The following is an 18,067-nucleotide window of genomic DNA, read 5'->3' as shown; positions in this document are numbered from 1 at the left end:
GGGATGTATATACCTAAATACAATGGATGTAGTAACTCTAGTGTTGAGATGGATGGTTTTGTGTTTATGATATTATGATTTTATGTTTCCTGCTGCTTAGGCTTCTATTTTGTGTGTCTGTTATATCCCTGGTACCCACAGGTTCAAGTTGATTATGACCTACTAGATTTGATATGTTGATATTGTATTTTATTATTTAAAAGGAAAAAAATGTGTGAAAAGTAAGCAGGTCGTTACAGTTTAGTATTAGAGCCTAGGTTGCTAGGTTCTGTAGACTTTAGAATGTAGCGGAAACGATATGAGAGTATAGGAAATGATTTAAGGTTTTGTTCTACAGTTTAAAGGCAGGACTTCCGTGATGGTTTTTGTGTCTTTCCCGCGGTGATGATTTCAAGAAAATCATAGTAAATTATTGTGGGGTTATGTTCCTAGAATGTAGGACTGGGTTTAGGAATAAGCTGAGAGTGTTGGGATAAGAGGTTAAGTTTAGTGGGTAAAATTATAAGGATAGGATTATTGAGTTGCGTTTGTTGTTTTCAGGATGGATCCAGAAGGAGGTAGTGCCCATACGAGTGGTAGTGATGGGGCAGGGGCCTTAGGTGCAGGTGGGATAGACTCCGATATGGTATTTCGTAGCGTAGCTCGGTAGGTTATGACTGAGATCGCTAGGAGTTCTAAGAACCAGGGTGGTCCATCAGTTGGCCATGGATACACTATCGAGAAGTTTACGAAGATGAATCCTTTGACATTTTTAGGAGGGGCCGATCATGCAGCCGCTGAGAACTAGACGTAGGAGATTAAGAAAGTCTTGGCCGTGTTGCAGTGCACGGAAGAACAGAGGGTCCTCTTCACCGCCTATAAATTGACAGGGGTGGCCGAGAGGTGGTGGATGTCTGTGAGATTGCTAGAGCAGTAGAGGACTACGCCGGTAGCCATGACTTCGGATCAGTTTAAGGAATTGTTCTTTGATAGATATTTTCAGGCTACTGTCAAGGAGGCTAAAGTGGAAAAGTTCCTGAGTTTGAAGCAAGGACAGTAATCAGTCCAGTAGTATGCGGCGCGTTTTATCAAGCTCTTTCACTTCACTCCGTATATTGTCCCTAATGAGGTAAAGAAAGCATAACAGTTTGAAAGAGGTTTGAGGTGGAGTATATTCAAGTAGGTGGTGGTGCTATGGATCCAGGATTTCGCTGAGCTGGTTGATAGATTAGCCTTGGCAAAGGTTGGTGAGCATTTGGATGCAGAGGAGTAAAGACAAAAGAAGAGATCTGCATCTTCAGGCTATCAAAAGGGACCTAGGTAGAATCAGTGGAGAAGAGGAAACCATGGTAGGGGATGGAAGTAGGAGATGGGAGGACCCGAGGTTCAGGCAGTGTAGGGGTCCTTCAGTCTGCCAGACTTGTGGGAGGAGACACTGGGAAGAGTTTCAAATAGGTGGAGTTGTCTACTATCGCTGCGGTAGGCAGGGTCATATGGTGCGAGATTGCCTTACACCCCTAGATGCAGCTTCTACTCCAAGACCATAGAGGGGAGGTTATAGGGCAGTTTGAAAGAGGTTTGAGGTGGAGTATATTCAAGCAGGTGGTGGTGCTATGGATCCAGGATTTCGCTGAGCTGGTTGATAGATTAGCCTTGGCAAAGGTTGGTGAGCATTTGGATGCAGAGGAGTAGAGACAAAAGAAGAGATATGCATCTTCAGGCTATCAAAAGGGTCCTAGACAGAATCAGTGGAGGAGAGGAAACCATGGTAGGGGATGGAGGCAGGAGATGGGAGGACCCGAGGTTCAGGCAGTGCAGGGGTCCTTCAGTCTGCCAGACTTGTGGGAGGAGACACTGGGAAGAGTTTCAAATAGGTGGAGTTGTCTACTATCGCTGCGGTAGGCAGGGTCATATGGTGCGAGATTGTCTTACACCCGCAGATGCAGCTTCTACTCCAAGACCATATAGGGGAGGTTATCAGGCACCACAAGGGGGCCAACAGAGGAATACGACTCCAGCTAGAGTGTTCGCTCTGACGTCGGGTGACGCTGAGACAGCCGGCGACGTGATGACATTTATGGTTAATATGCTTTCTTTTAAAGTTATTGCATTATTTGATTCAGGAGCTACACACTCATTTGTGTCTTCGGAGTGCACTAGGCTATGTGGGGTAGAAACATAGTTGTTAGATACTGAACTATTGGTATCTACGCCGACTGGGTTAGCAATGAAGTGTAGTAGGGTGCTTTGGGATTGTTCAGTTGATATTCAGGGGAAAATCTTGTCTTCAGCATGGATTGGCTAGCAGCTAATTTTTCCAGCATAGAGTGTCATTCACGAGAAGCAATATTCAGACCTCTAGGACGAGCAGAATTCAAGTTCATAAGGTCGCGAGTGCAATCCCCGCCTCAACTAGTTTCAGCTATCCAGGCCAGAAGACTACTGCTAAGTGGTTGTCAGGGGTTTGTGACTATTATGAAGGAGATGTTAGAGAATGAATTGAAACTTGCTAGCACACCGGTGGTAAAAGAGTTTACAGATGTGTTCCCAGATGAGTTATTAGGTTTGCCACCTGATCGCAAGGTAGATTTTCCTATTGATCTACTTCCAGGTACAGCGCCGATTTCTAAAGTACCTTACCGAATGACACCAGCATAATTGACAGAATTGAAGAATCAGTTGCAAGATCTACTTGATAAGGGCTTTATACAACCCAGTGTATCTCCGTGGGGAGCTCCAGTTCTATTTGTGAAGAAGAAAGACAGGTCTATAAGGATGTGCATATTATAGGGAGATTAATAAAGTGACAATCAAGAACAAATATCCTCTACCCCGTATAGATGATTTGTTTGACTAGCTTTAGGGTACACGGGTATATTTGAATATTGACCTCAGATCCAACTATCACCAGGTAAAAGTGAAAGCAGAAGACGTCTTGAAGACGACCTTCAGGACCAAGTACGGGCTTTACGAGCTCCTTGTTATGCCATTTGGTTTGACGAATGCTCCTGCTATATTTATGGATTTGATGAATAGAATTTTTCATCCATATTTAAATCAGTTTGTTGTTGTGTTTATTGATGATGTACTGGTCTATTCGGGGAGCTATGAAGAGCATGAGGCGCACTTGAGGCAGGTTTTGCAGACGCTACGGGAAAAGAAGTTGTATGCTAAATTTAGTAAATGTGAATTCTGGCTTGAGAAGGTCATGTTCTTAGGGCATGTAATTTCTGGAGATAGTATTTCTGTGGATCCTAGTAAGATTGAGGCGATTGTGAATTGGGCTAGACCGAGAAATGTCTAGGAGATCAGGAGTTGCTTAGGGCTAGTTGGGTATTACCGTCGTTTCGTTGAGGGATTCTTAGCATTATCAAGACCTCTAACACGATTGACGAGGAAGAATGTTAGATTTGAGTGAGACGACAGTTGTGAGCAGAGTTTTTAGGAATTGAAGCAGAGGCTAGTCACAGCACCAGTATTGATCATCCCGTCAGGGGGTGAGGGTTATGTCATTTACAATTGTAACGTCCTCAAATTTCTTAATATAAAATGAAACATAACAAATAAAATGGTCAACCTGAACCCGTGGGTAACGGGGACACCTGTCAATCACAGCGGAAACCTAAGCAGTAGTGCGTATAAAATCTCAAACATCCAACCATAAAATATAATACCAGAGTTTACTACATCATCAAAATACTGTATTTATACACATCTTCCAAAATATCAAAATAACTCTAGGATCATACAACAAAAATAATCCTGATCCTAGTACAAAATCTTACCCTCCTAATGGGGTAACTTTGTAAGCTCAACGGCGGCCACGACCCGCTGGTCTCTCAGGGTCTCCTAAAAAATTAATTAGGTTCGGGGGTGAGACACTTCTCAGTAAAGAAAAATAAAGAAAATACAGTTGTGCGGCAACATGAACATTTAATGCAATTATACATATACAGTACATTTCATATATCTGAAACACATTCATCATATCGTACTGAATAATCATATATTTTCATATTTGCTAATAAATCATAATGTTCATAAGTTGTCTATTATAACTAATAATACCAAAAACATACCCAGGATGAATAGCTAGCTGATGTTATGTATTACCCCCCCATGACGGGTTGTGCAGCCCGAAGGTGGGACCCGACAATGGTTGGCCAACCACTGCCGAGTCAAAAATGTTTGTAAGTACGATGGGCTCGCCGCACCCTGGTCCAAACTGCCAGGTGGACGTCCACACTCTACTGAAAGCCACATCGACTATTCATATCCCATCCCCTCGTGGGGTGGTTAGCACTAATCTAATTATAGATATCTGATCTATATAGCTACAGTACCGAGCTCCTGAAACTGAACTAAACTAATATTTGGGTTCTGATAACATATAATACATGATATTATAGGGGCCTCGTGCCGAACGTTTAATAATTAAGGCCTCGTGCCGAACATTTTATAATTACAGCCTCGTGTCGAACATTTCATAATTACGGTCTCGTGCTGAACATTTCATAATTACGGCCTTCTGCCGAACATTTCATACATATCATTCTGAAAATAAATCAATTATCATGTATTTCAAAATCATCATATACTGCATTATTACGTAATTCCTCAAAATATGCTTTTCTCGTAAAATTTCCATATCATAATACATTCATGCAAAAATAATATTCATGCCACACAAAGCTAAGTGAATCCATAAATTTCATTCTAAAATCATATTTTCTGTATAATAGCAGTATTTCCCAATAACATACATTTCTCAATAATATTCAAATATAATACATATTCCCTGAAAATTACTTTATTGATAATAATAATAATAATACGTGTGGAAAAATAACTGCTTTTGTAAGAACTCGAAAAATATAAAAGGAATTTTTGCAGATTTCGTCGACGAAGCCAGATTTCGTCGACGAAGGCAGTAGACTTTTCGTCGACGAAATTCAGAGGTTCGTCGATGAAGAGAAGCCGAGAGGTCTGGAAAAGTTTAAATATCAGACTTCGTCGACGAGGCTGCCGACATCCGCAACGAAATCATTGATTTTTCGTCGACGAAGGTACTTTTTGTCGACAAAAATCGGGCGGGTCAAAAGGGGTATAAAAGGAATTTTCTCATTTCTTCTTCATTAAGTTTCCTCACATCTCTCTCTCTACCCTCTCTCTCTAAACTCTCTCTCTCTCTCTCTCTCTCTCTAGATTTCCTAGTCGGTCGTTAATAGAATCGAAAATATGAGGTTACCATGAGGATTATGGAGGGATTCTCTACAACTTCTGTGGATCGAAATCTCGGTTCGAGCATTTTCGGGTTTCGGGCCAAAATCAAAGTAAGGCTTGGTTTTCATTTCTGATTTGGTATATGTATAGTAGTATGGATTATAAGCATGTTTAGTATTGTGGTTTGTAGATTTCGGAGTCTCGATTCGTAGTTTTGAGGGCCGTGTACCCTAAAGCTGAATTTCCTTAATTCCCTAAATCCCGCTCTCGCTTTCAAGTTGTGCCTACGACCCCCAAATTGAAAATTCGTTCTGACCAAAATGACGACGATCGAGACTAGAACCCTGTGGTGGTACTCAATCGTCAATTTAACCGAAGATTCAAGGAGAAATTATCGGTGGCGAAGATAGGAACCTGGCGGTATCTTCAGTTTTCCGATAAACCGAATATTTGCTGAAAAATTAAGGAGAGTGAGAGAGAGGAGACGAGGAGAGACTGAGAGTGAGGTGCAGAGAGAGACATGATCTCTCTCTCTAATTCAGGCCCGAGGAAGTTTACTTCCTCAGGAGGTTACCTACATATATATAATATATATTATTATTATTATATTATTATTTAATAAATAATAATTATTTAAAATTTTAAAAAATTAATTAATTTAATTTTAATTTAATTTTATTTATTTATTTATTTATTTATTTATTTTTACATTTCCATGCATACATTTTTTGGGATCATTTACAAATAAAGTCTAGGGCGACTTCTAGAACCTAAACATAAATGAAGACACAAAATCATTCTTGGTTAAGGCATTGGATTTTGGTTGGCACATGTGGACAAGAAATAACATTACTCGAATATCCCTGATGTTGTATGCAAAAAATATGCCTTCTTTTATTTAGTCTTTGTTGTTTCTAGTAATTTTACTTTTATTCATTGCTTGTGCACAGTACGTATTATAAGCATCTACTTCTCAATCGTAAACTAGTATTGTTTTCAAAAATATTTATAGTGTGGGAAAGATGTTCTTTGATATTAACATGTTCTAAATAAAAGACTAGACAGATGCATGTACGACAAATAGCTTTACTCACCAGGCATCCATCAAAGTGATAAAAAACATAAGAAAATTCACCCCTTTAAAGATACATGTAACTTACAACTTTAGAAATATACAGTTTAAAAGACAATGTTTACCACTCATAAGGAGGTACAAAACTAAAGAGAGAAAAAAAATAGAGGCCAAAGACAGTAGCTTCAATTCAAAATCACTCTCTAATTTACTAATATGTACCCTCAAATGCTTTTATAGACTTGGAACAACCCTCCAAGCTTACGAAAATATTACTCATAGTTTCTACTAAATAATAAAGGGTAAAAAAGAAGAGTTTAAAACATTTTTTATACATAGGTATGGAAAACAAATAGGCTAAATTGACAGAGTGTATACTAAAATTCAAACAATCATAAATTCCAAGCATTAATGAGAAATTAATTTCCATGAACAAGCATCACTTACTTCCTAAAAACAAACAAACATTGGGTAATTTCAATTTTTTGGGGCTAAACTGTGGTCATATTAGCTAGCCAATCATATTATGCCACATCGCTCAACGTGATTTCATTGGCCAACAGAACAGGGCCGTTAACACGGCAAGCGTGGTTGCTAGTGTACCTGATTACGTTCGCATCTCACCCCACTTTAACCAAAACAAGGCTCCCGATGACTTCGACATTTCTGAGCAGAGAACAAAACAAATCTAGGGTTACGGCTGTTTCACCATCATCTCTGCTATTCTGCAATGGCGATGAGGAATTTCTTCAACGAGATCAAGGGGATGAAGGTGAAGGACCTCCCTGCGCACGTGAAGCCTATGCTCTCTGTCGATTATGTGAAGAAGGCTTTTCAGAGAGGCTTGGACAACTACCATGCCAAGTACATACAGACGAGCTCCATCGATCCTCTCTACCATGTTTGCTTCGGCGGCATGATCTTTTCCTACCTCGTTGCGCTTCCCGAGGAACGTCGTCACCTCGAGCACCAGCAGCACGCCAAAGAGCATGGGGCTCATTGATCGCATCTCTCGCTCTTCTGTCGATCCAGGTACCTAATTTTAGGATGGTTATTTTGTTTGATCGGTGGGTGTTTCCTAATGGATTAGTGAAGATTTTGACGGTTGTTGGTTCAAATCGGTGGTAATGTTCGTTTAATTGTTCACTTGATTGGCGGTACCGTTTTAATGAATGTCTGTTTTAATGCAGTGGGGATTTTGATGCTTGCCTTTTCTAGTAATGGGTACGGTTTGTTTCGAAATGTACCTTGATGTTTCAATGTTGTGCATGATTTTGTGGATGTTGTACGCGTGAATGTTACTTTAATGGGCTGATGAAAATTTAGATGATTCTTCAATTGAGTGCTAATCTTTTATTTAATTGTTGAGAGGATTGCTTGGCATGTCTTCTATTCTTATGTATGAATGCGTAGCTTAATTTCTCTTAGAAGAGTCAGATGCGTATAGTTTCAGTTGGTTGGTATCATGTGTAATATTTTCCATTGAACAAAAGAGCCAGTAGCCAGGTATTATTCATCTTATTTGTGGGTGGTGTTGTGTCAATTTGTTTGTTATGGGTTGATGAAGATTTGAATGGCTATCGTTTTGATTGGTGCTTGTTGTTTGGTGTTGATGTGCATTGAAAGGAGGGAATAGTGGATAGTATTGAGGATACATTTTGGATGGAGCAAGCAACTTTTTATTTCGCATAGTTTCAACTGGTGGGTAATATTTTGTTTGTGTAAATGTGTACTGAATCAATATAACAATGTTGGTGTTGTTGTTGTTGTTTTTTTTTCCTTCTAGAAATTCTTAAGGCTACATTGACTGAGGACCGCCAGCATCATCTAGGCTGCCTAGTTGGTGTACTTATTTTAGGTGTAGATTTAGGAAATTATGCATACATTAAACTTCTGTGTATTGTGTAATTTCCTATTATGTTGGGGTTACTATCAATTATGCGTTTTTAGTTAGTTGGGGTTATTATTGGATAGGATGTTGGGTGGAGCAACCAACATTTTATTTCTTATAGTTTCAATTGATAGGGTAATATTTTGTTTGTGTAAATGGATACAAAAACGGTAAAACAATGTTGGTGTACTCCCCACCCCCTCTTTTTTCCTTCTAGGAATTCTCAAGTCCGCATTGACGGATGACTACCTACATCATTTAGGCTGCCAATTCAGCATACTTATTTTAGGTGTAGATTTAGGAAACTAAGCATGCATTAGACTTTTGTTTGTGTCGTGTTATTTCCTATTATGTTGTTGTTATTATGTAGTGACGTATTTTTAGGTAGATTTAGGATGTAAATACTTGGGTAGTTGTGTTGTTCGGAACAATTATCATTTGAATTCAAAGTTGCAGTTGGCTTTCTTCCTTTTGTCCAACTCTTTATTCCGTCTCTAACTCTGTTCTATGCTGCAGTTGTTTTCTCTTTTTCTTCTTCATCTTTTCTATGTGTCTTTCACTCAATTCTCTGGTTCTATTTATTGTCCTACATCAATTTGGTATCAAAGCAAATCCCGATCACCAGACACCCAAATCTGCTCATATGCAGCTTTTAAGTACTGTAGTGCACTCATTACCTTTGTCAGAAGATTTTCACAACTCCACCATCAACATCAAAGATAAACACAAGCAAAAGCACTCCCTTGAAGTTTCATTGTCGTCCAACCATTCAAATGATGTCCCAGCTGTCACCCCTTCAAAACTTGTACTTCATGGTATTATTTCTTCACACACCACCACCAGCACTAGAATCACTATCCCTTGATCTATCACCATCCCGAAAACACACCATTAGTGGTGCATATGCCCCTGCAATGCCAACATTTGTGTCTACAAATTCTCCTGCGACTTCCAGACTCATGGGAAATTGCTTCTAACCTCAAAATTTTGTGTTCTTTTCCTAAGATTTCAATTTTCAGCACGACATTTTTATTTCAGACCTGTTATTTTGATTTGAATTGCTAGAGATTGGACTGTGAGTGTGCCATCATCTTGGAGAGTAAATTATCACAGCAGCATCATGGATTAGATTCTATTGCTGCATTTTCCTGCTAGCACCAGATGTAGGCAGACTATTTATGGCTGTTTTGTGAGGATTTCAGGAATTGGGAGTTGGCTTAAGCAATTTGCATGACTAAGTTGAGACTCATTGCAGGTTGTGCTTAGAGTCTTCAGTGAGTTATTAAATGATGATAAACATTAGTGGATAATTCCAAGTTTCTTGATTCCATCTTAAAAAAAAAATATTCCCTTTTAATATGAGCTGCTTTGATTCATTCATTGCTTGAATCCATGTTCATACCCATACCCCTTATGTTTTTATATTATCTTAGGACCATGTCACATCTTGTGCATTAGGTTCAAAATTCTAATACATGCATAGTTTCCTAAAACTATGCGTAAAATAAGTACACCCAATAGGCGGCCTATAGCAGTAGATGGTCCTCCTTCGTATTTGGTGGTGATCTTATTGATGGCTCTACTCTCTACCCACATCCTCCAAAATTGACATGCATTGAATATTACCATATTAGAATTAGACTAGGAGATGAGTGGAAAACTGCCTTTAAGACCCAGGCTGGTTTACTTGAGTGGTAGGGAGAACAAGAGAGATCACCTCGTAGTTGTAGTTAGACAACCTAAATATGAAGGGGGTCTAGGGTCTTGGTAATGTGGTTTCTAAAGACATCTCTTGAATAGGTAAATAGCTATGGAAAGTTCCCCTTAAGAGGTTAACGTCCTATAGTGCAAGGTGATGAGAAAAAGGTATGGGCTCCATTGGAATGGGTGTGATACAAAGGGAAGTGGCACTATGTCTCATGCAACTCCCTCAAGTTTGCCTCTGAGGTTGCTTGTGTTTTCTTTCCTCCCTCCCACCTATTTCAAAGCGTGTGATGACTGCAGGGTTCAATTTTGGGAGGATGCTTGGGCAGGTGAGAGCTCATTGGAGCTGATGGTATCTTTTTTTAAGATTTCTTCCCTGCACACAGCACCTATAAGATCTTTCTTCTCTTCTAAGGGGGGTTCTCTTTTAGGAATCTCAATGAAGTAAAGGTCGATGAGCTCTTGGTTTTGCTTATTGCCATGTATCACTTTGTTCTATATGGAAAGGGGGTGGATGTGAGGATTTGGGAGGCTGATTCCTCAGGTCTCTTTTCTTCCAAATACTTTTTCCTTCACCTGTAAAAGATCCTTATCCCAATTTTTTTTTCCTTGGAGCCCAAATATTTGGGAGGCAAAGGTTTTGCTCAAGATTCGAGCTTTCAAGTTGTGACTCTTAATAGGATTAACACACATGATATGTTACACATTAGGAGACCTTGTATATCTCTCAATCATGGTTTTTGCTTATGTCCAATGAAACCAATGCTTACCTTTTCCTCCTTGAAAAACAAACGATCTCTTGAATGCTCATTCTCTTGCTTTGGTGAAGCTTGGGTGGTGCCTAAGATTGCCAGTGATCACTCATTAGTGGAGTTTATTTATCTATTTATTTTTTAGGAAGATAAGGAATAGAAGATCTTGTAATGTGACATGGTTTTTACAAGTCCATGGTCCTTTGGCTTGAGAGGAATGCAAGAACTTTCAAGGATCATTCAACCTCTCCTAGCTTATTATCGAATAATGTGGTGTTTTGGCATCTTTTTGGCTCTTTCTTTTGGTTTTTTTGGGGCTGTCTCTATTTGACCTTCAAAGATAGATCAACAAGTAGTCAAAGAAAAAAAATAAAATCACATTGGAGGCAGTGGAGGATGCAGGTACAGTTGAGAAAAAAAGTTGCATCATCTGTTGAATACTGTAGTGTTGATAAGCTCGGATCTGGTCCATATATGTAGCCATATTCTAACATAGTGAAGTGCCCATTGCTTGCATGTGAAGGCTCATCGCCTGCATCATGTGACTGCTCCAAGACGAGCTCCAATATGCTCCAGTAATCGATAGATTGTTGCCATCCTCATCATCATCATCGCCAGCACCACTATCACCACCAACACCACCCTTACTTGGGTCCTCATTGCCAAAAGGTCGATAGGAACAACCGGGTCATCAAGATGCCTCTGGGATGTAGTCCCATTGCCAAGACTAGTAGGTATGTTAGGAGAGACCCTGTACTTAAGAACTCGGTGTGAACGAAAAAAGTAGGCAAGGAGTATGTTATAAGGCAAGCAACGAACAACACTCAAGGAGGGTCGGAAGCAATCGATCATATAATTTAGAATGATGTGCCATAGGTAAGAGTCAAATGCCATTGACTAGAGCATAAAGGATTTCGGCTTGAAATCCTATCATCGTGTCGAGATGTCCTCGTCTAGGGTAGGGATTATGGGCAATGACTTTGGCGGTGACTTGTTCGGGAGGTATCAAGTCAATGGATTTGTAGGTTATGTGGTCATATAAGACATGAAGAGGGGGGATGGGGTCTTGTAAATCCCAATACAAGACAAATGATAAGAAAGGAGGCCAAAATCCTCAACATTCAAAAGACGGAAAATGATAGACTTATCAAGGTAAGAGAGGTTCCTTGGACCTTAGAGATTGATTGATAGTCAGAACTCACTATGAGATTTTTATAGAACTCAATAACCAAGAATCACTCACTTTTTCATAAAGATTAAGGAAATTTTCCCAACCAACATTCTCAAAGAAAGAATAGATATACAAAGTGGCAATTTGAGGCAGAGTGAGTGGCTTACCATGAGCAAGTGAACGAGTAGAAAATCGAGGTGCATTCTTCTTAGCTGTGGGCTTGCACGAGTGAAGCCGCTTGTGGAAGCCTTGGAAGGAACAAAAAAAACGAGTAGAAATGAAGAGGAAGAAAGGGGGAAGCGTTTGAATGGAGAGATTTGACCAAAAAATCAGTGCTTAGGGCTATAGATCAAGGGGAGACGAGGAGGACCGTACGGGAGAGAGAAGAAAAAGTTAAGAGAAATGGGGTTTCAAAGGGTTTTAGAAAGGGACTTGTTGTAGACTAGTCGACTGCCTAGAGCACCCAGCTGACCACCTGAGGCTTTTGCTTAGGTCAGGCAACCAACCTTTCAAAAGGGGGGGTTTTAAAAAAAAATTAAACAAGTTTAATCTTATAGTCAAAGCTTCATCCCCTTTTTACAAACCAAATTTGTCACAAATTTCGAACTCACAGGGTTAATGAGAAGGTGCTAGTGAGAAGCCTAAGGTGGTCGACCGAGTGCTCTAGGCGGTTGATTGATCTAGGTAGAAGCCTTAGGCGATTGACCAATCCGTGGTGCGTCCCTTTCTAAAACCCTTTGAAACCCATTTCTCTTCACGTTTTCTTCTCTCTTTGGTGCGGTCCTCCTCCCTCGTCTCCCATTGATCTATTGCCCCAAGCATTGATATTTTTGGCCAAATCTATCCATTCAAATGCTTCCCGCCTTCTTCCTCTTCATTTCTACTGTTTTTTCTTTTCTTTTTTTCTTTTCCTTCCATAGCTTCCACAAGCTGCTCCACTTGTGCTTGGGCTAATGCTACAAGACCACGACTAGTAAGAATGTACCTTAGTTTTTCGCTCGTTCACTTGCTCATGGTAAGCCACTCACTCTTCCTCAGATTGTCACTTTGAATATCTACCCTTTCTTTGAAAATGTTGGTTAGGAAAATTTCCTTAATCTTTATGAAAAAGTGAGCGATTCTATGATTATTGAGTTCTATGAAAATCTCGTGAGTTCTGACCGTCAATCAATCACCTCTAAGGTCCAAGGAACCTCTCTTTACCTTGACAAATCTGTCATTTGCTATCATTTGAATGTTGAGAATTTCGACCTCTTTATTATCATTCGTCTCACAAGGGATTTATTGGCCCCATCTTCCCTTGTCATGTCATATATGCACTCATCGCCTACAAATCCATTGACTTGATACCTCCTGAGCGTGTCACTGCAAAAATCATTGCCCATAATGTCATCCCTAGATGGGGACATTTTGACATGGTGACGAGATTTCAAGCTGAAATCCTTGCTGCTCTAGTCAATGACATTCAACTCAACCTAGGGCACATCATTCTAAATTATATGATAGATTGCTTCCGACCCTCCTCGGGTGTTGTTTGTTGCCTACCTTATGACATGCTCCTTTCCCACTCTTCTTGTTTGCGTTGGCTTTGTGAGGACGGGATCTCTCCTAACTTACCTACTGGCCTTGATGATGGAATTGTGTCTCGAATGCATCTTGATGACTCAGTCACTCCTGTTGACCTTGTTGGCGGTGAGGACCTAGTTGAGGGTGGTGATGGTGATGATGATGATGGCGACGATCTACCGGCTACTCAAGCAGATTTGGACGACTTGAACAATCAGATGGAGGAGCTCATCTTGGAGCAGTCACATCTTCGTGAGATGCAGGCAATGAGCCTTTAGATGCAGGTGATTGGCACTTAACTATGTCTGGAGAGGGTTGCACATATGGACTAGATTCGGGCTGATCAACACTATAATTTTCAGCAGATGATGCAACTTCTTTCTTAGCAGTATCCACGTCCCCCGCCACCTCTAATGTGATTTTATTTTTTTTTGCCTTGACTGCTTGTTGATCTATCTTGGTTCTTTACCATCAGTTAGACCTTTATTGTTTGCTTTGTGCATGAACCTGATGGACTTGTTTATGGATTTGATTGATTTGAGTTATGTATGATTTTGAACTTGATGGACTTTTGTACGATTTTGTATTTACCCCCTTTATCTTGATGTTGACAAAAGTGGAAGAAATCTTGAAAAATGTATGATTGGTGTATCATGTTGTGAAACTGCATGTTGGTTAAGATGTTTTGTGAAATAGGATGTTTTTATGGATTGTGAGAAGTATATGCTAATGAAATATGAATTGAGAAATTGCATGCTGGTTTATTATGAATGAAATTTTGAAACTGCGTGTTGGTTGAGACTAAGATGAATTGGTGTGCTTGAGCACCCAATGGCGATGTTGAGGAATCCTAAATTGTTATTTTGTGCAGCTCAATGAATATGGAATGTTTAATTTTAAGTTGAAACTTTGTCGAAATTTTTATGAATATATATGCATATCATTAGGAAGAGCCTGAAAATTCTTTAGTCTTCTCATCTCATTCTCTTCAATTGTCATTCTAAGAATTCCTTTGGTTGAATTTGAGCATATTGTTGAGCATAATATCCTTGTGAATGGTTTACGAATTTGAGGCATTTCTAACCTCCCTCCTAAATACCTTTTGATATTTACCAAGGGGAGCAAGCATAAGTGAAAATTCTTTTGAAATACATCTTTGCAAATCTTGAATGATTTGACCACTGAAAATTTGAAACTTTTGAAAATCATGATCTTTTGAAAATTTGAAAGTATGAACTTTTTGGAAACTAGACCTCTTGAGTTTAAACTCATTATTCAAATTGTGGTCTAAATTGCAAAATTCAAATCCCTATCTGTTCCTTCTGATACTGAAAAGGGGGATCAAATTTTTTAAGTATGGAAAGTTATTTAACTGGTATCAATTCTCCTTAACTTATGATTGACATCAATTGGTTATGGTGTGCATAAATTTGGTATTATCAAATTATCAATTTCTATTTTTCGACCCCACTATATTTCTAAATGTCGCAGATTGTCATATTTTTATTAACTTTTTAAAAAACTTGATACTTTGTGCTTGAAAGTTAAAATCTTTTTACCTTCACCCCTTTATTATTGGTTTTGATGATGTCAATGGGGGAAAAGAATGAAAAATAGGAACTTGTACAATTGTGCATATTAAAAAATGTTATTAACTGTGCTTCATTGACTATTATCAAATAAATTTTGTAAGTTTATTCCTATTTTTTGAAGATAGTTTGTCATCATCAAAACATGGCTAATAAAACCTAGGGGCTAACGGATGTGAAACATTTTGTGTCAGTAGAGTGGATAAGAAAATCAATACCCTGAATTTGAGGTATAAACGTCCAACAAACCTGGATCTTAGCACTAAAACTTGTAGTTTTATATTTCTTAGAATATTTGGTGACTTGTAAGAATGAACAACAAAGTAGTTTTGCAGATTATTTCTATGTTCCTTCTTTGCATGAAGATGAAAATGCGTGAAATGCTGTGATTTAATGAGTTTCAGCGAGTCTTGGTTGTAAGGAGGTTATGGTTTAGTTTTGGTTTCTTTCAAAATGAAGTTCAGTTCTCAATTTTTTCAATGGTTGCACTTCAAATTATTAAACAATTGATGAAATGATGCGTGCTGTGATTTGAAGTATTTGTTCCATAGGATTTGGAATGTGAGGAACATATATTCTTTGGGGTTTACTGTTAGAGGTTTTCATCTAGCTGCTTTTGATTTGCTTGTTGCTATTAAAGAACGGAGTTTCATGCAATTTTATTTCCCTTATTTCTGATCTTTTGCAATTTGCAGGGTTAATGAGAGGGTGCTAATGGTCGACTTGGCAACCATTGGTCTGCATACTGCTTAATGTTCTGTTCACTTTGATGCAGCACAGCATTTCGAGTTACAGAAATAAATGTATCATACTTTTTAAATTTTCATTTTGTGATTGAACGGCTAAACAGCTGCCGATCAGGGGAAAAATCTTTGTTTCTTTTGGTGATTTGACTTGCTCATGGTCTAAGCATATTGCATTTTGTTGAGTTTTTCCCAAAATATTATTAGATTTCAAGTAATGGTCGTTATTTTTTGCCCACCATGAGGGGAAAAAAAAAAAATGCAGAAAATGAATAAAAATGGGAGTAATGGTTACTCATTTTGTTCACAGGGACTAAGAAACTGCTCTTATTATTTCATTATTGCTTATTTGGTTCCAAACAAAAGTGGCGTCCTTTCTCGTTCCCAATATTTCATCCCCATCCATCCACCAAAATTGCAGTTTTTAACAAATTCTGCTGGTTTACAAAGGATTGAGCCTATCGGTGTTTGTTTACTGCCATATTTACTTGGTGGGCAAACAATGAACGTGATTGTCAACAAAATTGCCTAAACGTGGAAGGCATCGCCAACTCACTGGAATGAAGTTGACAGCACAATGTGAAGAACTGGACAATGCGATTACTGGCATTTTGTTGTTTTGAGAATGGCTTTGACCCAGGCATAGAGCCCCCGTTGGATCTGTTGTATTGCTTCTTGTCTATGGAGCTTGAAAACATGTTTGTTCTATTCACTGAAAGCAGACCACTAATAATAAAACAATCTATCATTTCTAGCTTTATTCGGTTGATGTGAGATGTCATGTTTTACAAGATCTATTTCATGAATGGTTAATGTACTTGAAAAAAGAGCCTCTTAAAATCATGGAGAATGAAATGCAAAAGTGTCGGCTGATCACTTGCTGCAGAGTTGTGTATTTTTAATATCTTTACATAAAACTTTTCATACTCCTTTTTGAAAAGGTTTCCTTAGATCCATGTAAAGAAATTAATCTCATGACGACCCTATTTTGTCTCTTTCCAAAATTAACAAACACACAACTTAAAAAGAAAAGAGGAAGAAACATCTTTTTTAAGTTTTTGGTTATTATGGTAAGTTTAGGGCAAAAGACACTAATCTTTCCTGAGATTTTAAAAATTCCACTGACCACCATAAGATTTTCTAGGAAGACAAATATTCCCTTAAAAGACTTTTTTAACAAAATACAAGAAGAGTTTTGTGTGTTTTTGACAAATCTTTAAGATTTTTGAAACATCATTGAAGATCCTTATCTCTTTGTCAAACTTTATGAGAGGTTAGTGTCTTTTACTCTTAAGTTTATTATTATAGATTGCCTATATATATCCTCAGGAGAGGAATCAAGTCATTTGCAGTTCATCAAAACATTTTCAAATTCAAAATTTAGAAAAACATGTTGATGATTTTTGAAATTTGAAATTATTGAAAACACTTGAAGTCTTTGGTTGAAAAATCTCCATTTGATTGAAAACTTTGATTTTCATGGAAACTCTCTATACATCCTTGAAACTAAGTTAAAGTTAGAAAATAAAACATTTTTCCACCCTCAAGTCACTTTATAGGTAATTACTTTGAAAAATGCTGTTTTTCTTCCTTTAACTTTGAAAATTTGATTTTTTAGTGGAAGAACCACAAACCCACTTGAAACTCATTAAAAAGAGAATATTCGAGAAAATACCCAAAATTCATATCATGGGCATTCATTCCAAAATTTGGTTTGAAGAACGTGAAAACACTTGAAGACTCTTGAAAATTCTTTAGAAAGTGATTTAATTTTTTTTTTTTTTTAAAAACTATGGAACCACATCAAGATATTAGCAAATAGACTTGACCATATACTTAGGTGAGTGTTTTAACCCATGAAAATTATTTAAAAATAAAAAAAATCTAAACAAAATCAATGAAAACATGGCCTCTTGTAGTGACCTAAAAATTATATTACTATGAATATAAAAATGCTCTAATACCAATAATAATAATATCTACAATGTCAACCCGGACCCAAAGTCGGGTACCGGGGGTATTCCTGTTCTTAAATACATACTATTCATGCAGCAGAAAAAAATAATGTACCTCAACCTCACATACAATACCAGAGTTTTACTGTCTTCATAAATATACATACACGTCCCTAAAAATCCATAAAATATCTTAGGGATTTCACAAACATATCCCCCAACTCAAAACACTTACCCTGATACTATAGTACCAAGGTCTCCTGTTGGAATTGGTGTGATCCCGAGAGGGGGGGGGGGGTGAATTGGGTTTTAAATAACATTTTCGGCTAATTTAAACATTTCACCGATTCACCATAGTTCATATCTCATTCAACATAATAAAGTTCTTGTAAATAATAAAACTATGAGTGCGAACATACACA

The 18,067-nt window shown here is 38.2% G+C and overlaps 1 protein-coding gene across 1 annotated transcript; it reads left to right on the top strand.

Annotated features, from left to right (window-relative positions):
* Positions 1 to 6,885: 6,885 nt before the first annotated feature.
* LOC131165479 (uncharacterized) lies at positions 6,886 to 15,995 on the top strand. The gene is made up of 2 exons (XM_058123335.1): positions 6,886 to 7,306; positions 15,643 to 15,995. The coding sequence occupies exon 1, from the start codon at positions 7,005 to 7,007 to the stop codon at positions 7,275 to 7,277; it is 273 nt and encodes a 90-aa protein (XP_057979318.1). The 5' UTR covers positions 6,886 to 7,004; the 3' UTR covers positions 7,278 to 7,306; positions 15,643 to 15,995.
* Positions 15,996 to 18,067: the final 2,072 nt, after the last annotated feature.

The sequence above is a fragment of the Malania oleifera genome, chromosome 10 (genome assembly GCF_029873635.1).
Source record: "Malania oleifera isolate guangnan ecotype guangnan chromosome 10, ASM2987363v1, whole genome shotgun sequence".
NCBI classification, from domain to species: Eukaryota; Viridiplantae; Streptophyta; class Magnoliopsida; order Santalales; family Ximeniaceae; genus Malania; species Malania oleifera.
The sequence above is the reverse complement of the archived record's forward strand: the minus strand, read 5'-3'. Positions and strand labels throughout refer to the sequence as shown.